The sequence below is a fragment of the Drosophila sulfurigaster genome, chromosome 3, assembly GCF_023558435.1.
Source record: "Drosophila sulfurigaster albostrigata strain 15112-1811.04 chromosome 3, ASM2355843v2, whole genome shotgun sequence".
Classification (NCBI taxonomy): Eukaryota; Metazoa; Arthropoda; class Insecta; order Diptera; family Drosophilidae; genus Drosophila; species Drosophila sulfurigaster.
This window is the reverse complement of record NC_084883.1, coordinates 36,276,458-36,299,205: the sequence shown is the minus strand read 5'-3', so window position 1 is coordinate 36,299,205 and position 22,748 is coordinate 36,276,458. Positions and strand designations below refer to the sequence as shown.

The window sequence follows — 22,748 nt, the reverse complement described above, 5'->3', positions numbered from 1 at the left end:
ATCTTCGATCTGAATCATAATATTTCGAGAGAGTTAAGGATTAATAACAACTTTATGACTAAATTAAAAGTCTTTATTTACTTAACAGTATTAGTATTTATTCATAACATAACATAATTCTTTAAAATTCAACTTTGTAGCGTTCGAAATGTGTTAGTTGCTCCCATTGAATTATTTGCTGCAAGAAAAGTTTTAAAATATTATTTTAAATGGATCTCTTCATGTTTTTATGGCTGAAGCTAAAGAAATTAAAATGCAGATAATGTGAAATGCGATCATTTTTAGTGATTCACGTGCCAAATTTATGTATGTACAAAAAACTATAACAAGGAGCAGAAGCATTTGATAACTAATCTTGCAGGCACCTCGTCTGAAAGTATTTTTCATCAATGAAACGGCAAAATGACACCAAATGCTTAAACTTTTGCACAGTTTGTGCCAGCGCCATGTTGGGCAACCTTGTGGTCAGTATGCTGAACAAATGTCCAAATGCAATTGCATCCAATTCGCAGGGCATTTCACCATAGAAGAAAGGAGTATCGGGTGATTCCCTCAGTTTGTATTCCAGCGTCTCACAGCATTTTGATACCTTTTCGATGACATCATCGATATCCAAATCGTTCCACTGATAAACTTTAAGCAGACGCAACGCATTGTTACGTTTGCTGTAGTTCTGCATCATGCTCAATGGCCAGGGAAAGACGATTCCATTGCGTGGCGCAGTTACCTCTTTGTACACACGTTCGTTCTTGAAGCTTATGTACAATTCGGCCATTGTAAAGATGTTCTCCACAAGTGAAACATATGTGCGCATATCTGACTTCGCGTCCTCATCTAAAAAGCTACCAATTGCCATATCCTTTTGCTCCACAAAGTTAACAATCGGTTCAAATTCGGCAAAAATAAAGGCGCCGGCTCGAATAAATGGCAATTTGGTCATGCGTCCACCGGGTGACATATGCTCAGCATTAGCACAGGATCGAATACCAAATGGTAAATTGCACATCTTCAGATAAGCTTTAACAGCCAGGCAACTGGCGTTCTCCGGCAACAGAATTTGTTCTGCCTCGAATGGCTATGTCAAAATAATAATGGTTAACAACGAACACATTAATTGTGGGCACTTATTTACCTGATAAAGTGTGGCGTCCTCTGGCCATGGTTCCTCGGATAGTTTGTCTGCAGTATGCATTTGATTCAGGTACTGGGAAGTTTGCATTTGAAATATGTTTCACAAAAATGCTTTATTCAGCGATGAAGTAATAAACAGCTGATCAACCAAGGAATGCCAACCTACCGCAAATCGTTCACAAATAACTGCCACTCTGCTGCTAATGGAACCAACTGCTCATAAAAATAAAATTTTGTAATGTTTGTATTCTGTGTAATTGGCCATATAATATATTTAGGCATTAGCCTGACTTGTAAAATTGAATTATGTGTTTCTGTTTTGATTAGTTTCTGATCACAAGACATTCTCATATTTTGTGGTATTTTAATCTTCCCTTTCAAATATCGGTGCAGACTATTTTGTAATGTTCTTCTCATTAAAACAAAATATTGTGTATTAAATTCTTTGAAGAGACATTTTTGTATTCTAGCCGAGTGTCTATTGTTTTGGTTTTTTTCAAGATAATAATACATACAATTTTTCATGAACCACTCGGGTACTTCATTTGAGCAGCTCGGAAATGCCTAGCAATTTTTTTTAGTATTTCGCAGTATATATTTTGTAGTAGCAAAACGGTATATTTCGAAATTCAACCTGCGGCCACGCTGGATACGATTCTATTGCACCTTTCGCTGCGCGTTTTTCCTTGTTTTTTGCTTGTTTATCTTAAAGATAATATACATTTTTGATATTAACTATAATAATTGAGATATTGTGCGACAACTGATATTTAGGAGTATTATACATATACAAAGAATATTTCTTTAAACAAAGGTAAGTACGCGTCCACTTTCAGAATGTGTAAAAGTATGAGTACAATTGTATATGTGTGAATGTGTGTGTCGACTCCTTTATTGCAAATCACCTAAAAAATATACTACAATAGCTAATATTATGCGAAATATTTAAATAATTTGCTTATCTATCCGCAAGCAAAAACTGCGCCACTCCCGAAAATATTTGCTGGCAAACAGAAGCGGAGAGCGCTATTAATGCCGGCCCCAGCGTCTGTGTGATTGTATGTGTTGGTGTGTGTGATTCATGCGTCTGGGTCTCTGCCGCTGACTCTGCTGCTGGCCTCTAGTAGCGTTGCGTGCCGTGCATTTCTTTATCAAGCAGGCAGGCTGGCAGCCTGTCTAAGCAGCGTCATCGACGCGTACATTTCCTTGAACAATTGCTGCCCTCCCACACCCGTAAAAAATTCATCACTCTTTGGCGGGGGGTCGTATACGTTGTTGTTTTTTTGTGTTGTGGCCTCTTCTGTTATACTCTTCGCTCAGTTTATCTCTTTCACTCTTGCTGGACTGGATTTAACATTTCAATATGTTTCTTTTGATGATTGGGATTGTTTCTAAATGTACGACACACAGACATATGTATATCTTCTGAGTATATGTGTGCTTATTGCGGTTGCCTGTTCATTTTGCATTCACACTTAATTAATTTTCGTTTTGTAATTGAATTCAAATACAATAGCAGAAGTGGAATTTGTGTTGCCAAAAAAAAAAAAGAAAACACAAAAATTCGAAAATCCAAAAATCCAAAGAAAAGCAAAAGTGAGTTCCCAGAAATCGTATTTCAGCGATGCTTTTGTTTTTTTCTCTGTTGAGTAATAAATATAATGAAAAGCTCAAGCGAAAATATACAAAACTGTATAAAAATACATTTTTATTATCTCGTTTTGTCGTCGACCATGCGTCACAATAACAATAGCAATAATAATAACAAATAAACAGGAACAGCATCAATAATAAGTCACAACAACTATATTTAAATTACAATGTTATGCAGTTAGTTAAGAGGAAACCATTTTAAGTAAAGACTGGAATACAAATTGTAATGGAAATGAAAATGGAACGAAATTATCGCTTTGCACACATTGGGAATGGGCATAAAGCCAGCGACGTGTATTTAGATAATGAAAAGCAAAACCAATAACAATCTCAGATAATGAAAAAAAAAAACTGTAATGAACAAAACCCTGCCAAGTGTGTGTGTGAGATGTGTGGTTGTGTTGGTGCTCAACCCATTCTGGTCAATATTATTCAATGCCGGCCGTCTAACCCGTCACCCCATCGACTCCCCCCTCAACCCACCCTAGGCACCATCTTACGCTCTATCGCTCTGCATGTTTGTATGTATGGGAGCATGAATATACACACACATACAGGCACACAGTTATGCCTTATCTGTAGCTGTGTGTTCGTATTTGGTTGTGCTTCACATACATACAAGCTTCTATAGTATGTGAACCCAGCTGCATCAATATTTTGTCCAGCTCACTTTTTCTACCTCTCTCTCGCTCTATACTCCTATGAAGCTTAGTCAAGTATCGTTCATTTAGGCGTTAATAATGGGTATATAATCAATAATGTCCAACATAATACAAGACCCGCACTTCGACTTTCATAATACTCAACAAAGTTAACCATACTCATAAAAATATTTCTATGTTTACTAGAGAACTTCTTTTCTTTAACAACTTCAGCAGTATTTTAAAGTGAATTTTGACCTTTAAGTTGATCCATCTGTAGCTAGATATTTGGGGAACACTGAGTCAGTCAGTTATTACAAGGAAATTAATTTTGTGGTGATTAACATTACATTGAAAGCATAAATATAAATAAAAACCACTTTAAATGGTTTATAAATATATATGCCCGCATATAGAAAGCAATCATGAACATATATTTATATTTACAATGAAAAATTGAATACATTTTCATATTTATCGCTCAGTTGAAGTGCCATGGCTGAAACAGAGACGAAACACGCTGAACCACATCATGATGAGGATGTGCACGATTCCAACTACCAAGCACCACCGGAGAAGACCATCGAAGAGATAATGGCTGCCGATCAGGAGGATGAGAGCCTGCGAAGATATAAGGAGGCACTACTTGGTGCCGCACAGGCCGAGAAGATTGTTGTCGGTAAGTGTAAATAGAAAATAAGATGTTAAAAACATTTTTAAAATTCTATTTTATGAATTTCTCATTCAGATCCTAATGATACCCGTAAGGTGATTGTGAAAAAACTGGCGCTAGTCGTGGAGGGACGTGATGATATGGAATTGGATTTAAGTGGCGATATTAGTCAGCTCAAAAAGCAGGTTAGTGTTACTTACTTTTCGCAATCTTGGTTGCATAATTGCAATTAATTAATATATCTATTCTGCCGCAGCTCTTTGTGATCAAGGAAGGTGTTCAATACAAGGTGCGCATTGATTTTATTGTGCAACGCGAAATCGTTCATGGCCTCAAGTATGTGCAGAAGACCTATCGCATGGGTGTGCCTGGTAAGCAAATCATTCACTTTCTCGCCGACTACTATTAGAGAGGAACTATTAAGTATAGAAGGTGTAGATTTTGGATAGATGTTATATACCAATAACTCGTGTATTATACATAATTAAGTATTTTTTATATTCAGAACTCTTTACGATATCTCTTAACAATATTAATTTACATGTTGTCAATGATATTGAGATACTCGCTTGGTCAGTTTCTTGTAAGCCTAGTTAGCTCAGCACTTGTACGGCTTTCGAGTAGAAGTAGGCGAATGGGTTTGTATTATGGCATTTCAGTAGCTATTACATCGTTGTCACAGTCAGTTCATAGAGTTTGTAGACTTTGGCAGAAACGGCAAGCACCTGGTGCGATGGCACATCTCTGTTGTGCTACTTAGTTAGTGCGATTTACATAGTGCTCTTTGCATTTGCAGTATTTACAGTAATAATGTAATGCGACACTAAATATATTTTTCTATATGTTTAATGCCTTACAATTTATGGATAATTTCATTTCTATTGCTTTAAGTTGTGGGTAAGCCCTTTGCTTTATTCCATTAATATCTGTTACATTGTCATAGACACTTATCCGAATTATATTCATTTATCGCAGTGGACAAGATGACGCATATGGTTGGCTCCTATCCGCCCAAGAAGGAAATCCAATTCTATTTGACGCCAGCTGAAGAGGCGCCCTCGGGCATGGTCTCGCGTGGCACTTACTCTGTCTCGTCTGTGTTCACGGATGATGATAAGCACATACACTTGAAGTGGGATTGGACCTTTGAGATCAAGAAGGACTGGGCATAAGACACCGCACACACACATGTACATCTTGAAACACTCAGACTCACACACACACGCAAACACACAAAAAACAACCTCCACATCCGCAAGGAAACACACACAACATTGTTGTACCAAAATTTATGTAAATTACTTTTGCAAGAATTCTTTGTAAATGTTACCCAAAATTCCCGAAAATTTGTCAAGTATTTTTGTTAACGGTATTAATCAAAATATTTTTGTATTTTAACAAATTTGTAAATGAGACCACGAAAAGTATTTTTGATACTATATTAACTTGAGTGTGTGTTGATGAAAAGCAATTTTCGACTATATTTCTATACATATATGTAAACATAAGTCAAACAGTCGTCATCAGTCAAGTCAGTCGTAATCAGTCAGTCAGTCAGTCAATCAATCGATCTATCAGTTAGCCATTCAGTTGTACCGCTACACTCAGTCACTTTGATATGCCATTGGATATGTATAACATAAATTTGCGAAACTGATTTAATGATAAACAAAATAAACTTTAAGAAAGTTTTGTGCATTTTGCCTTGTATTTAACATAATTAATGTCCCCCATTTTTGATTTGTATTTGTATGTAAGAATTCAATTTAAAATTTAATACCAATGTCCAAAGATGTATTCATTGCAGACACATCTTTATAATAATAATGAATGTATTGCAAGTGTAATTGTTGAGAGCATTTTGATCTAATGATTAATGATTAATGTAAAACTTACAAAATAAATAAAATGCTACACTCTGTACTCGTATTCTAACTATCTGTCTGTGTAATTTGTGTACAATTTAAGCGAATGAAGAAAACGCAACTGAAAAGCAATGAGAATAAAAAATGTATTTAAATAGAACTAACATAAGCTTTCTATGTGCAATTTTGTGTTGCTCAACTGAAACATTTATGATAACTTCTTGTTTGCATTAACGAAAATAATTATAACTTGTTATCAATGTAATTATTTCTGCTAAACGTTTGATAAGCTCTGAAGCATGAGTTTGATAATGATAATGTTATTTTTAGCTATGACTAATTGTGCTAAACTTCCGCTGTAATCAACTCTTGTTATCAGTAGCAAAAACTGAAAAGTTGCGCATACGCCATGTGAGTTCCCCCCGTGCGTGAACGAACAACAGAACAAGTGTTTAGCCTTGTTTACGATTGTTGCGCTCGTTATCAACATGTTGCCAGGTGAGAAAACACTTTGCAATGCACACCCAAAAAGAACAAGCTAAATTATTGCTTTAAATCCACGCAAAATTGCATGAATAAATAAGGTGGGCAGTCGAAAATGTCGAGGATGCCCCCGGAAATTGTATGAAATACACAAAGCGAAAATCGTGTAATGGAACATCAACAATCAAATGCTGTTCTCCGCCTCGGGGCGCAATGTTTCCGAGAACACTCAGATACGTAAATTAGCGAGCGATGTGATTGTTTCGCATTCGGACAACAATATAAATAAATTAAAGTGCAAATTGCTCCTTTTGGAAATTAATTTTCATCTTTTTCGTCTGCCTCGGAAATAATACAATTTTAATATGCAGCTGCAATTGCATTTCCAGCGCGTTGCTTTATGGTTGTACATAAAACCATTGGCAGCATCTGAAAGGCATCGAGGCGTTGCTCGATGAAAACAACAAGCGAATGGCCAAGGATTAAACACGAATTCGAATGCTGAACTCAGAGATGTCCTGTAAATGCTTAGTGAAAGTGTATCTTCTGCTGTTGCAGGCAACTTTCGGTTAAACGTAAAGGCATTGCCACACTTTTTTCTTCTGCAGGGTATTCAATGCAACAGGCACAACAAGCGGCACTCACACACAGTCACACACACACACACCTATACACACAAGTGTCGGCCATTTTGTCGACATGTAGGCACACTTAAGTGCAGCTGTTGCAAATGGCGCCTGGCAGCATGCATTGATGTTTATTGCCTTATAAATTTTACCTGAGGAGCACAGGTCGACTCTCCTTTTTGCCATGGCATAGCAATCGAAATATATATTATATACGGTTGTTTGCAGGAGAATTTTGAATTTAACATCGACTAGAAACTGGCATCAATGCTTGTTTATAAACTTGTACAAAATTGAAGTAACGTTTGCATTAAATCTTTTGGAAAATTGCATTTACAAAGTCACTTTCATTTAACTTTCATTCATAGAAAGTGCAGCATACAAACGACATTCTATTTCAATTATAAATTTTGTATTAAAATTTAATTTGCATTGCGCTTTATTTTGCTTATTTGTGAACTTTAGATTCGGTTAATAACTAAAATGTGTCCTTCTATTTAGTCGTTAAATTAAATTTGGGATTTTGTCCCTTTTTTGTGGGGATACATCTGCGAAATGTGTCTATTAAAACTTAATTGAATATGCCGAAGATTTGTGCAACTTCTTGTGCGTTGTTCGTGCGGCTCATTTTGTATGCGAAGGCGCATGGAGAACGTGCAAAAGTTTTTGGGCGATTGCCAGCAGGGACTACGTGGCGTATGATGAATTTAATTTGGCGCTTGCTGCGTATATTGTATGCATGTGTGTGTAAGTGAGCTTATGCGTAGTTTCAAAAGGATGCTTATTGTCCTTGTCGTGTACCCTATATTTTAATGAAGTTATTAAGGAGGACATTAAAAAAGAAAATAAATGATGCAATGCTTATATATATTTTTATTTAAATGCAATTGAGTTAATTTCAATTTATTATTATTAAGAATATTTTTTTGAAGTATGCAAAATACCCTTTGACCAGGCTTAGGGTATTGCTTTGTGGATTATTCTTGACAAGCTTATGCTTGATCTTATTATTAGATTTGCGTTAATATGCTAAGGCAATTTTGAATGCATAAATACGTTTAATCTATTGCGTCTGTCGCATGACATGTATTTTATATGTATGTATTTATGTGGATTTATAGCATTTAAAGTCATTGTGACTAATGTTTATGCCTTTTAATATCAGTTGTGACCCAAGAAAAGGTTGAGTTCAACAAAGCATCAAGTATATTCATCACTCAAATGCTCATTGAAGCCTTAAAGCTTTAGCACGGTACTGCTTAAAAGACGGACACTTTAAAGGCATCTTAACATGGGGACGACACATACACAAAAAGGACGAAGTGCTAAGAGACACGCGATAGACGTGGCCACAACACCACAGCCCAAAAGCGGTCATCAGATTTATGCGTGGCCCGGCAAAGCGACGGACAACGTATATAAACAGGACGCACAGTTTTTCAGAAGGTAGACAAAGTTTTTGATAGTCGACAATCAGGATGGGGAACGAGGGGAAACTGAAAGCTGGGCTTGCAATTCCTTTTTCTCCCATTGGACAGCAGAATAATTTGCGTTTATATTGAATTTCATTCTCGCTTCTTTTTTTTTTCTGCTTACGATTGAAAAATTGCGTGATTTGTGAATATATTTATTCAAATGGTTGTTGCGGTCTCGCTCACACTTTCGAGAGAGATAGAGAGACATTGATTTTTCGACATTGGCATGTGAATATTGAAGTTTCACCTTGCTGATTGAGTAATTGGGATAATGGTATGCAGGATATATACATATCAGCTAAAACAAGATTTAATCAACACTTTTTTGCATAAAAAATGTTGTATTTTTGGTCATATATTAAGGTATGTTGAGTATCGGAATTTAAGAGAGCTCTTCAACATGTTTTATAGTTATTTTTTTTGCAGTGGAATAACACATTATAGGAAAGATATTCTGACCAAACCTGAAGCCTATATCATAGGCATAATAATTTATTGTGGTACTGTTTTCTTAAATTTGCACTAAAAATTTGTTTTGAAATCACATCTGAATGAAACCTCAAGCTCATATCATAAGTATAATAATTTATTATAATACTCTTTATTATGCAAGTCTTTGCAAAATCGTTTAAGTTTTGCATTCGAATTATGTTTTTTAATCACATCTGATTTTTGTATTTAAATTTGCATGTTATTGTGTTTGTTTAACAAAGTTTTCGAAAGAAGTTTAAAGTGTTGTAAAACTTTATGGTTGTGTGTGAATAAACAAAACTAAAGCACACTTTCGGGCATTGTAAATGGCAAATATGACAAGCTGTTGTCACACATACAAGCGCACAAAAACTCACACACATGCTGATACTGTTAATTGTCTGTCACGCTGGGGCGGACTCATGGTTGTTGCTGTCTTTTGTCGTTGTTGCTGTTGTGGCTGTTGTTGTTGGCGCCTTTGTTTGCTGTGCAGTTTTGCTGTTTTGTAATTAAGTCGAGCGCACTAATTAAAGCACATTCCGTAATTAGGTTTTATGCTGTGCCCAAGTGATGCCTCCTTCTCTCTCTTTCTGTCTATGTGCGCTCAATTTGATGCCCAATTTCTCTGTTCATTTTATTTTCTATTTATTTGAGTTTTCACTTTTTGGTGAACTGCAACAGTGGAGAGTGACTTAAAGGTTGCCTGCGGCAATTGATTTTCGTTGCTTCATTCGTTTTCGTGGCAAAAGTTCAAGGGTCAGTAGCAGTCATTACGATTTCAAGACTGCCACGATAGCCGCGACAGTCACGACTGACAAGTCTAGGTCACATCAAATAGCAGTTCATTAAATAACCATTTTCATATTTGCTTGCCTCTTACACTCTTAAGGATATCAGATACTCATGCTGTGATTAAAGCTAATCTGATTGAACTTCCATTTGCTGAATCATCCAGTCCATTCTTCGCTACAATATTTGTAACTGCTAATCTGCTCGATTGTGTTGCTCAAGTAATTTGCATTTGATCGATTACTTATTTAGCTTCTCACTCCGTGTAAACAGATCCGCTTACCGTTCTCATCAAAGGTCAAAGAAAACTTGAGCTTGTTACAAATGCACGACCAAGTTAATACTTGTAAAAGGTTTTCCCACGCCTACCAGAGTGTGTCCTTCCCTTACTTGGGCGTTGGTGGCATCGTCGTCGTGACCAAGTTTGAAATCTAAACGTAAACATGTTTTGATTTCGATAAGGCCATGTTTTATGCATAACAAGAGAACATTTGCCTATTGACAAGGGGATTTGTTGATGGCCCAAAAAGTGTCCACTGTTAAGAAATTTATGCAAAATCCATTTGTGACTTCAATTAGTTAATTTTTGCTGTTGTTTGTCCAAGTTTTTGCCAACATTCTTTTGGGGATTTACACATTTTAAATTAGTTCTTAATGCATTAAGTTTAGCGTATATTTTTTCTCTTTTTTTTTTTGATTTACCAATTTGAACTTTATTTATTTATGCAAATTCGGCATTTGCTTCAGGGCAAGTAGCTGGAAATTGCGTGGGCTATAAATTTTGCCTACGAAAATATTGCACGCCATGCACATAATTTATGCGTACATTGTAATTGGATTAGGTGCTTAGCAAAAACCAAGCAAAATAGCGTAACATTATTCATGTGGTTATAAATATAAACTAGAATTCCCTCCCATATTTATAATCCGTATAAAGTGTCTATTGTTTACATGCAAGATTTGTGCTCAACTTTAACAAGAAATGCTTGAATTCATGCGACTCAACGCTCATTACGTATACGCCCCCCCCTCTTCTTAGCTTCCATATTGTCGGACGGAAATTGCACAAGTCAGCAAACAAACTGCACCACACTGTGGCATATATGTAGTTGTGTGATTGTATGTGTGTGTCTGTGTGTGTGTTTGTTCGTTTTGTTGTTTGTGTGCAAATACAATTTTTTTGTTGTTGCTGCCTTGTGATATTTTGCTGAGACGCCACCGGAAAGAAACGTTGTCAATATCCTGCTAAACTGAAATTAACAAGTGGTAAGGGATTCCAATCGAGCACAACTTCTAGATGCAATGTATAATTTAATTTAAATCCCACCACTGACAGCATGGGAAATTGAGGTTGAAGTGCAGGCGGCAATTGCATTAACAGTGTGTATTGCAAAGTTTCATTTCAAATCGACGCTATCGAGTGCAAATAGCAAAATAAAAAATAAAGAATGCATGGAAATCAATAAAACCAATTATAGCTATAACTTGTGGTGTGCTTACCTAATAGATAATAGTTAAAAGACATTGATAGATGACCTATTGTCTCCTCTACGAAACTTTGCGTTGCTCTACAAGCTTTAGTGTATTTCTTTCTTAACGGTATTTTCTCACAAACATAACTTTATATTTTCTTGTTTTGAATCAATTCATATTTATAAATTATTAAAATAATAATGGAAAATTTCCACAAATAAATTTTTCTTATTTTTTGTTTTATATTTATTTATAAGGTGCACATATTTCACAGCAATCTTTTAATTGCAAAACAAAATTGTAATCATTTAATAAGTATAAGCTTGCACTTATTTTCGGTTTGGTTTTTCTACTTTTATTGCCTTAATAAAATGTTGAATCAATTTTATACTGATTGATTAATTGATTAACTGCCAACAGCCAGACCATGGATAAGTATGCATGTGAAAAGTGTCACTTGATTAGAAGGCACTTAAAGAAACGCCATATCAAATATTAAGCATACGCAACGTATGCCAAATAAACACTTGTATGTCGATGTGAGTGTTTGTGCTTGTGTATGTGTGTGTGTGTGTGTGTTTCATTGAGTAACGTATAGGTGTATGTGTGTGTGGGCATTATGCCGGCACTCATGATAAAAACCAAAACAGAGCAACAGACTGTCAACGCTCTCAGCTCGATTGCTCTCAGCGGTTCTCACACTCTCGCACGCTCTCTCTCTCTCCTCACTCTCTCGTCACTTGTTGTTCGCTCAGCAACATTTTGCGGCAAGGTCGGCAACATTTCGCTTTGCTTGTTGCTCTGTTTCAGGCAGGTCCGAAACCAGAGAGCACTCGTGCCACAGCTTTGTATTGGCGAAGCGCACTATGCACTGAGAAAAAGTTTGGAATAGTTATCGGTATTTTTCTTTTATTTCAAATACTCATACTAAATTTTTTGTATTTTTTTTTCGTTTCTTTATTTTTTATTAATAAACTTGTTATAGTCTCTTTGTATGTATTTTCTTTTAATTTTTATTAACACCAAAGCTTAGTCGAAATTTGTGGCATATGTAGTTTGAAATATTTTAATTTTAATAAAATTATTTGTAGTATTTGTTTGTTATTTATATATAAATATATTTATTATTTTTTCGTTTTTATGTCTTTCCATTGTTAAGCTTTGAGATATTGAGGCTTTAATTTGTTTTTTACTTTAAATGAAATACAAAAAAGTTGTTGAAATTTGTGAAATACATTATTTACAGTATATTAAATTTACAATTTGCAATTTGTGATAATTATTCATTTACAAAAAAAAATCAATTGTTTTTATTATCATAGTTATTTTTATTTTACTTAACTTTATTTTGTTATTTAGTTTCCTTTTTTATTATAGATTCTTCTATTAATATTTGTTTTTTTATTGAATTGTAATATTTGCACTAATAATAATAATTGGAAGTTTTCATACTTCCTTTTTTGTTGTGTAACAAGTTCAGAAATATCGCCGCACGACTTCGGCAAGCACGCGATAGACACTCGCTCTATGTGTGTGAGAGTGTGTGTGTGTGTGTGTGTGTTGGCATAAACACCCGACGACTCTGGCTGCTCTGCGTTTGGGCAGCCTCAGCCTGTTGGACGTTGCTCGTTTCTGATTAGAACGTGCGCTCAGTTCTGATTAGACCGTACGAGCGTGCGGTCGTCGTTTAATTCTCGTCTCGCTGTTCTTGTTTCCTATTTCACAGTTCGATACGATACGATTGTGTTGATTTCGCGCGTTTTGTCGCTGCGCGCGCGTTGTAGATGTTTATGCGACTGTGTGTGAGTGTGTGCGAGTGTTAGTGTGAGTGTGAGTGTCAGTGTCTGTGAATTTATTTAACAACGCGCGCTATTCAGCCTAATATATATAAATACGTATATTGATATAAATAATTAAGCTACATATACACATGTGAAATTTGTCCAAATTGCCAAGAGCAGTAGCAACAATAACAACAACAGAAGCAGTAAAAGCAATAACAATAACAACAACACCAACAACAACGACATCAACTGGGTGGCAACAAGAGTCTACAATCATTCGGGTAGTGTATCTGTAATTCACACAATGAGAACTTTTAATTAACGCAAAGCAAAAAGCAAAAAGCAAAACAACAAACAAAACAAAAACCGGCGAAAATGAGCGCACATTATTTGCCGCCCTAGCTAATTGCTAGGTTCAATAGCAACTAAAATTAAGCTAAAAATAAAATACAAAATACAATAAACAAAAATTCGAGAAAAAAACAATCGCGAAAACAAATCAACATAAGAAGCAAAAATACTTTCAAAAGGCCTCTGGCGAATGTGATAAGCGCGCTAATCGTCTTTGATTTCTGATTTCTATAATTAATTTTATGAACCTAGACAAAATGCTTAAAGGCAGCTCCACTTTCATTTCTTTCTTTTCTTCTTCACATTGTCGTTTGGTTCTAATTTTTTGTTAAAAATAATTTTTGATTTTTATGTGTGTGTTTTTTTGTTTTGTTGTTTTGTTTTATTAAATTAGCTTCAGCCAATGAATTCCGCGAATTGTATAAATTGCTATATAGAAAACTAAATATATGCAAAATGAATGAAAATTTAAAAAATAAGCAATAAAAAATTATGTTGCTCTCAAATTGTCAGCTGTTGGCGACACATTGCGTCAGTTTCGTGCTCTTGCTGTTTGTGAATACTCTGACCCAAAGCTAATGTGACTTTTCAATGAAATGTGTAACACTTTGATATGTCAAACAAAAATTATAATTAGATTAAAAGAGTGTTGCAAGTCGCTCATTTGCAATTAGTCGGAGATTAAGAATGAAATATGATTTCTTATAATGTATAAAAGATTTCCTATTGAATTAAATGCAAAAGTATAAATTGTTTGTGAAATTGAAATAAATAATATTAATGATGACAAATGATGTTTCTAATTTATTCAATTGCGGCATAAATTAATTGCAAAAGTATAAATTATTCGTGAAATTGAAGCTAAAAGTTTATGATTTTTGTAATTTATTCCATTTTAGAATAAATTACATTCATATTTCAATAATATAGAAAGCAATGAAAGCGTATAAACTATTCGCCGAATTGAAGTTAATAGATTTATTTTTATTTATTTTGTTGTTTTTGTTTTGTATTTGCAATTTTTTCGTTATTTCTGACGGCCGGACGCGACGCTTTGCCATGTGTGTGTGTGTGTGTGTGAGTGTGTGTTGTGTTGTGTGAGTTTGTGATGAAAGAAATGATACAAAAAGCAGCACAAATAAATTTAGTTAGCGACTAGAGATATTTGTGGGGTATATGCATAACTATTTCAAACATCTGTGGGTGGCATTGACTTTGGCATTATTATTATTAGTATTGTCATAAATTTTCATCTCAATAACTTATACTTGATTTTCTATTTTCATTGCGACATTTGAGTTTTTTTCCCCCATGTTTTTAGAGGTCAAAAGATCTTTTGTGAAATTTGAATTTTCCAGTTGGCTTACATTTTTAATAGTTTGACACTTGGTGTCAACGCAATGCAAGTTCAGCATGATCAGTTGAAGATTTCATCATCTGTTGTCGCATGTAATTCCGTCGGCTAGCGTATAAAAATAATCACTTACTTAGTCGTGAAATCATTTGCCAAATGTTGTCTTTAAATAAATCAAGTTATAAAAATGCTTGCGCTGATTTTGCTTTTGGCTCATGGCTCAGCGTTAATAAATAACCACCCACACTTTGTGTTTCATAAACATACATATGATATATATACATATATATTTAACGGTTCATTTTTTATCTTTATGGCAAGACAACGTTCAAATTCTATAAGAAAACGCCTTGCGATACATGTACACATATCAAAAAATAAAAATCAACGCAACGCGGCAATTTTCTAAGCATGTATATCTCTGATAACTCAATGGGTTCCTCGGACGCTTCACGTTTCATAGTTCACATTTTTATTTTGGGCTTGGGGGTTCGGTCTATTCGGGGTCTATTATCAGAGTCAAAGTCGCCCGCAACCGATAGCGTCGATAAAATTATTTATTGAAGACCTAATAAGCTCAATGAGACAAATTATATTTCACATTTCATTAGGTTTAAATAATCACTTATATTTTTTTCTTATTAACTAATCGAATTGCACATTCACAAAAAAAAATTCACCAAATTAATAACTCATTATTGAAGGTGTTGTCAAAAAATGAAATGACACTTTATATACTCTTAACTGTTAAATATACTATACACTTTAGTCGGTACTTTTAAGTGTGAGTCATTGAGGAGAATATGTACATTCATTGTCATAAATTTTAGTAAATTACCAACTAACTGTTGAGCTGATTCACATTATGATGAAACTGTAACAAAAAAAAGTAAGAAAGCTTCAGTCGAGTGAGCTCGACTGGGAGATATCAGCTTACTACGTTGAAAATATACCATAGAGTACAAAATATACAATATATAAAATAAAGAAACTTAGACTAAGAAGCATCAGCCGTTTTTGCCCATATGAAACCATTTCTTTAATAACTTCTACAATTTCTATCTGATCATGACCAAATCTGTATAAATCTACCCTATGGGTAGTGAAAATAAAACGTTATTTATTTGCTTCTCGATAATTACGAATATTTCGATAGATATATATTTAAACAAGTATATATTGGATTTTCTGTCTTGTCGATGAGATAATGAATTAGATCACGTTCATCTTTTAGCTATAACCAATAGATGAGAAATACTATTATAAATACACTAGTGTAAATGATATTAAGTAAGCTAAAACTAATAAATAAAACTAATAAAATAATAAATAGATTATCTTCCATTTGCAAAGACACGATTAAAGAACAAATATGAACTGAATAAGTATAAATAACTTTGCGATTCATAATGATGACACAATTTCCTATATGTGTCTCAGTGTGCATTGAGCACTTTTGAGATAATAATAATACGCAGATTTCCAAGTACATAAAATATGACATACATTTGTTTATGAGTACGTACAAAAGATTTTCAATTCGTTTTGAGTTCTTGGTTAATTTGGCGCAACAAACAAAAACATGCTGAAATTTTGATTACACTAATAAACAAAGCAAAGGTTTTAAAATCTTTTCTCGAGAGTGCTCTTAAAAAATTCCAATTTTATTTATTTATTTTGTTTTTGCCGCGAATCTGCGCACAAGTTTATATTTAACAAAAATAAATGAAGAGTTCTGATTATTTATTGTTCTTGTCGATTCGCATTGGATGCGAGGAGCGCTTTGACTTTGTCAAGTTTAAATTTTCCTTTTGTTTGTTTGGTTTTCACTACATACGTATATATTAATATTCATTAAGTCTCTGCTCTCTATCTGGGCACAGTTTGTTAAACAAATTGCATTATTGTAGTTCTAGTTGTTGTTGTTGGTTTTCAGCAGGTCACAGAGCTTCTTATATTCCTAAAGCACCCCACACGTTGTGTTCTATATAGCATATATCATATAGTACTTATATATGTCGAGGCGAAGCGTTTTATATTTATTTCTCGTTTGAATTTAATTAAATTTGCACATTTGTGTAAAATTTCATATACATGTGTCGACGCACGGGGCGTGTCTGTGTCTGATTTTGTATTTGTATCTGTGTATCTTGTCGCCAATGTATCTCTATCTGTATCTGTAGCTGTATCTGTAGCTGTATCTGTGGCTGAGTGCCCCCCATGTGTCAGCCTAGACGCCTAATCAAACAGCAAGCACAACAACAACAACAATGATGATGAGCCAGAGCGGCGACAGCCAAAATTCAAAAGCCCTAAGAGCAAATAAATATAAAATATAATAAACATGTGTAATGACGGCGAACGAGAATCTGCTACCGCAACAACAACAACAACAACAACAAAAACAATAACAACAATAATAACAAGAAAAACAAGTGTAGCAGATAAAATAGAATAGAATAGAATAAAATAAAATAAGCTGCTCGGGGGTTATTGAAAAAGTCCCACGAAATTATTTTTATGTGACCGCCAATTGTCAAAAAAAAAAAAAACAAAACGAGAAAAAGTACGAAAAAGAAATGTTAGTAAGTGCATGGCGCATATCTAATGCTCTTTCTATGATTTTAATATGTAATTTGGTAGTAAAGACACTTTGAAAGAAGATTTTAATATGAAAATAAGAGTTTCTATATTCGCTACTTATAGGGTAGGAGGGTATTATAGTTTTGTGCTAGCAGGAAATGTATGTAACAGGTAGAAGTAAACATCTCTGATGTTGTAAAATTTATCTAGTAAATACTTCTCTATGTCAACCGGGTTGCTTGCCTCACAATCTGGGATATTTTAGAACGATATGGTATATTTTTGGTGTAGTGCTATATCGATATACCAAACATAGCGTTCGGTATATTTATTCGTTATACTTTAAGAATACGGTTTTATTGAAAATGAGTAGCAGGTATCTCACAGTCGAGTTACCTTTTTACTTGTTCAATCTTAACAAGGAAATTTAAGATTAATATTTGACTTCAAGACTTTTTATACCCGCTACCCATAGGGTAGAAGGGTATTATAACTTTGTGGCGACCGGAAATGTATGTAACAGGTAGAAGGAGGCATCTCCGACCCTATAAAGTATATATATTCTTGATCAGCGTCAACAGCCGAGACGATCTAGCCATGTCCGTCTGTCCGTCTGTGTGTCCGTCCGTCTGTCCGTATGAACACCTAGATCTCAGAGACTACAAGAGATAGAGCTATAATTTGTTTTCGACAGCATTTGCTATGTTTGCACGCAGATCAAGTTTGTTTCAAATTTTTGCCACGCCCACTTCCGCCCCCGCAAAAAAATCGAATAACAAGCGTAATTTTAAAGCTAGAGTTGCGAATTTTGGTATATATAATAATAACTATAGTAGTTATGATTCCTGAAAATTTGGTTGCGATCAGATAAAAATTGTGGAAGTTATTAAAGAAATACTTTTGTATGGGCAAAAACGCCTACTTACTAGGGGTCTTAGTTACTTTGGCTGACAATCTGGTATATTGAGCCGTCTATGGTATATTTTGAATGCGGTACTTTATCAATATACCACATATACCATTCGGTATATTTTTAGTATTTTTGCAGTATATCTGGTATATTTTGAGAATAATACCGCAAAATATATTGCTTTTATTCAAAATGGGTAGCGGGTATCTCACAGTCGAGTACACTCGACTGTAGCTTTCTTACTTGTTCAATCTAAAATTTCTGTTTCGAGAATTTATTTCTTTAAATTGAGAAGTCTTTTAACTGATGATTTTGATTCTTGTTATTAGATCGTCATTTACTTATTTGTGTGCATCATCAATCTAAAATTGATGAGAACTATTAACAATGAATTAATTTTCTGTGGTAATTACCAACAGAACAAAGTAATAACTGAATCCTTTGCGTGCAGAGTATTAAAAGAAATAAAAACGTTTAAAATTTGTTCTCTGTGTTTCCCTAATTTGTTGCTCTGCTTGGCTTCAATATGTGGGTGCTCACCAACAAATAGCAGAAACAATAAGTTGTTTAATTGTTTTTAATGAAGCGTAATTATGGCAATAATTTGTTTTACACTTTTTACTCAATTACCGCGCGAGTGAGTTGAAAAGTTCTGCTTCACATGCGATAAGCAAATATACATTTTACATTTTCACTATTGTATTTACATACGATAAATATTGAATAACTTTAGCATTGACAAACTTGCAAACCAAATGCACTCCGTACATTATATCTTTACAACAGTTTCGAACACAATTGTGACACTTAAAGGGAACAATAGCGTTATCTGTAAATATTGGCAGGCCAGCCTGGTGATATTCTTCAGCTAAAAATAGAAATAAATGTTATGCCAAAACATTTGCATTGTGTGTAAGTTTTCCAGCAAAACCCATTTTGAATATTACATGCATGATACAATAATAATGTGTGACAACAAAGGAGTGTATAAACATGACAAATACGCGTCATTTCTGCTATAGAGTACAAACATTTTACATAAGAATATCTCACATGTGAATAATGTTATTTATACATATTTATTTATATTTAAGATAAACACATACAGTTTAAAAAAGAACAAATGAATGGCTATTTTTGGGCAATTTATCAATTTGAGTTTTATGAACTACCCAAAATGTAGTAAATAAATACAAATCGAGATATGTTTATCACTGTTTAGTCGCTTTAGTATCACTAAATTTAATTATTTTTCTTTTTATTAATTTCCGGTTGCGACAGTTGGCGATTTATCCTTTGCTATCTCATTTGTCACTGAAATTGCAGTGAGCTGTTTTTTAAGAGAAATGACTCGACTGCTAACTAGACGTGAGTAATCAGCGCAAACTTTTTACGACTATCGATTTTGGGAATAATAAAAATTGTGAAAACAGGGTAGCTGATTGTTGAGGCTGTGCAAATTAGAAGCTTCCACAAAAATATCTTATGTTATGCTAATTAATCTCAACAGATCAGCCAACTGTGCGTTATTTTTCCTTTCGGTTTTTGCTCTATTTGTTGGGTTGCTGCTGCTGTTGTCAATCGCCAGAGATTTGTTTTTAGCACTTTTTCACACTTGCTGCGCGTTAAACTGTCAAAAATAGCTTACAGCATTTATCACAGTTTTGCAGAATTGATTTATTTGCTCATAATATTTGTGACCATAATTCAAAAATTGCTGCAGGCACCCAAAATAAAAAAATTGCCAAACTGCAAGCAACTGCGTTGACATCGCCATCGACAACAAGATGATTGTCAACATCACCATCATCATCATCATCATCATTATCATCATCGACGTTGGCAAATCTTACGAATTTGCACAAATCTTTGGTGTGTCCACTGTGTTTGTCGACTGCGTCGACTGGTTGACGACGACCAAATGGTCGAGAAATTTCATTTTATGGCAAAGCAGGTTTTGGTTGCATTGCACAAAAGACGCACACAAGATATTTAATTACGTGTTGGAAACGAAAAGGCATTTTCATCAAATGCTCTGGAAAATTATAACAATTCTTGCAAATTGTTTTGAGGGATTTCTTCTTTTGCTACTTTACTTGTGATTATGTTTATTTCTTTTGTTAATTACCTCGAGGTGCCGTTTTGGCCGTTTGCTCGACTTTGGTTTTTATTGGGCCGAATATATATTTTTAGACTTTTGATGTCGGACCGTTTTATGGTCGGGGGCGGGCAGCTAATAAAATCGCTTAGCACATGTTTGAAAACATTTTGCTCAGCGCCATAAAAGCGAGTATACAATTTTACAATTTTACGGAATGCAGCTGTAGCTCTGTCAGGAGTCAAGGTCGTAACCGGAAATGGATGACCTTAACAAGGGATAAGCTAACAAAGCCAGTGGCAAAATAGAAATAGAAATAGAAATAGAAAAATATATATAATATATTGTAGGCAAAAGACAGATGGCTTAAGCAGCGTAATACTAAACAATTGCTTTATTTAGCTGTCCGTCACATTAATGATTTCGGGCTATGGATATCATTAACAAAAGCCATTTGATTGAATTGTGTTTCAACTAAGTGCATTAAGCAGCAAAACAAATTAAAGCAATGTGAAAGTCACGCTTCTCGGCGTTAATTTCTCTTACTCACATACGCGCCCAAAATCCCGTCTCTGGTTCTCTGGTTATGCTCGAGGAATCTACGTGCTGTGGTGGCATACTGCAACGAAGGCCAAACCGCACAACCACAATCCGCAATCCAACATGGCTATGGCCCATTCCCATACTAAAAGGCGCTTACACTAATGCGCATTTAAATAGCTTACCCTCTTTCTCTCTTCCTGCGGACGTGTGTGGCTCACTGTTTGCCTGAGTTTTCCTAATGAATCAGCATTCATGGGCACGGAGCTGTAAGCCACCAAAAAAAAAAGAGCAGGAAAAAAAATGAAAAATAGAAAAGCTGCAAAAAAATGGCAACCACAAAAACTAAATCCAAACAAGCCCGCAACCATTTACGCCCATGTCCACATTTTGTAGTGATTTTGGCTTTGAAACACAAAAAATTAGCCCAACCATTCACCCATTGCCGACTGCCTTGGCACACGCGGCGTATACGCAATGTTTTTTTTGTATTTTTTGTATTTTGGTAAACACTCGAAACTGGCAACTTTCGCTTGTAAACTCATGTATTCGTGTATTCATGCATTGCACTCAATCAAATTGCATCAAGAGTGCATGATATGCTTTTAAGGCCGCAAAGTTATTGGGCTGTCAATTAATAAAGTTAGTTTGTGTGTAGCCGAATCTGAACTTTTTTGTGCTGACTTTTGTCGGCATCTTCAATGGTATGTTAATTAAATTTTGCGCTTGTTTTGCTTTTCCGAAAACTTTCTGCAACTGTCGTAAGTCTAGCAGCCAGCAGCACTGATATGTATCCATTGGCAACTAAACTTCTTCTTGAAGTTCTTCAACACATAGGACACAATTGACCATTTTAATTAAGTTGCCAGAGCACTTGGGCTTAGACTCATGACAATAAGTATTTGCCGCAGGCATTAAGGCCAAGTTAAATACGCAAGTATTTACATTTCATACAGATAAATATGCTGTTGAGAGATTATATCTTAGGAAATGTAATTTATGTTAAGTTTTAAGAGAGATAAGCAAATGTTGTTAACAGCGGAGGCGGGAAAATTAAATAGAATTGTTGAGCAATTTGTGCTGAGTGTAAAGAGATAAGCAATGTTAATAACAGACAACAATTAACGTGAATATTATTCATAAAATCTTAAACAAATACGCTTCTGGCACACCTGTTACTACTAACAAGCAGATCATTTCCTGTCGTAAATGAAATTTACACAAAACAGATATCGGTTTGACCTGTCAACTGACTCGCGTTAAAGCAACATCAGCAGCACAGAGAGAAGCAAATGTTTGAGCCATTTGCGTGTGTGCTTCAATTGAAATATGACAGCTTTGCGAATGCAGGAAACCCCCGGGAGCGATAAAAACTGTAATATCTTACACTGTGCACAGTGGCAGAGGCAATAAACACGGGCGTAATCATTAATCATGAGCGATCAAAGTCAAAGATACAGTGCAAGTACACACACTCATGCTTACACTCACTCTCTCCCACTCACACATTCACACTCTTGCGCTAAGACACACTGACATACTGGCACACTCAATCATGTGTGTGTACGAGTGTTTAGGGAACATGCCTCGGGTCGTTGGCTGGGGTCTGCTTTAATCAATTTCAAACAACAAACACTTGGAAAAGCGACGCGCAGCGCTAAAAGAATGCAAGGTTATTAAAGCAAATATATGTACGTATGTTTCGTATGGATTGTATAAAATGTTTATTGAAGGAAACGGCATGCGAAGCAAAAGGAAACGAACAAAAAAGTTAAACAAGATATACAGATATGTAATGTGGAAAGCATGTGTGACAAATGAGTGTGGCAGGCAAACAGACGACTTTAC

At 34.9% G+C, this 22,748-nt stretch overlaps 3 protein-coding genes across 5 annotated transcripts in view; 2 read left to right on the top strand and 1 right to left on the bottom strand.

The window, feature by feature from the left end:
* Positions 1-59: 59 nt before the first annotated feature.
* On the bottom strand, positions 60-1,534 carry LOC133841839 (metaxin-2). 3 transcript variants are annotated; one of them, XM_062274610.1, is made up of 3 exons: positions 1,133-1,534; positions 366-1,075; positions 60-178 (listed from the first exon to the last, which is right to left on the bottom strand). In XM_062274610.1, exons 1-3 carry the CDS (start codon positions 1,217-1,219, stop codon positions 172-174), a joined length of 804 nt encoding a protein of 267 aa, XP_062130594.1. In that variant the 5' UTR covers positions 1,220-1,534; the 3' UTR covers positions 60-171. The 3 variants fall into 3 exon arrangements, with proteins under 3 accessions (XP_062130594.1, XP_062130595.1, XP_062130592.1); XM_062274611.1 differs by having other exon boundaries at positions 60-1,075; positions 1,133-1,204; positions 1,298-1,530; XM_062274608.1 differs by having other exon boundaries at positions 60-1,075; positions 1,133-1,527.
* Positions 1,535-1,764: 230 nt separating this feature from the next.
* Positions 1,765-6,033, top strand: LOC133841843 (rho GDP-dissociation inhibitor 1). Its single transcript, XM_062274616.1, has 5 exons — positions 1,765-1,945; positions 3,911-4,104; positions 4,174-4,283; positions 4,355-4,469; positions 5,074-6,033. The coding sequence occupies exons 2-5, from the start codon at positions 3,921-3,923 to the stop codon at positions 5,268-5,270; spliced, it is 606 nt and encodes a 201-aa protein (XP_062130600.1). The 5' UTR covers positions 1,765-1,945; positions 3,911-3,920; the 3' UTR covers positions 5,271-6,033.
* A 6,897-nt stretch (positions 6,034-12,930) lies between these two features.
* LOC133840484 (adenylate cyclase type 2) overlaps positions 12,931-22,748 on the top strand; it is a 44,970-nt gene continuing 35,152 nt past the window's right edge. Inside the window, 1 exon segment of the mRNA XM_062272338.1 lies at positions 12,931-13,345. The gene's annotated coding sequence lies outside the window, so the exon portion shown is untranslated.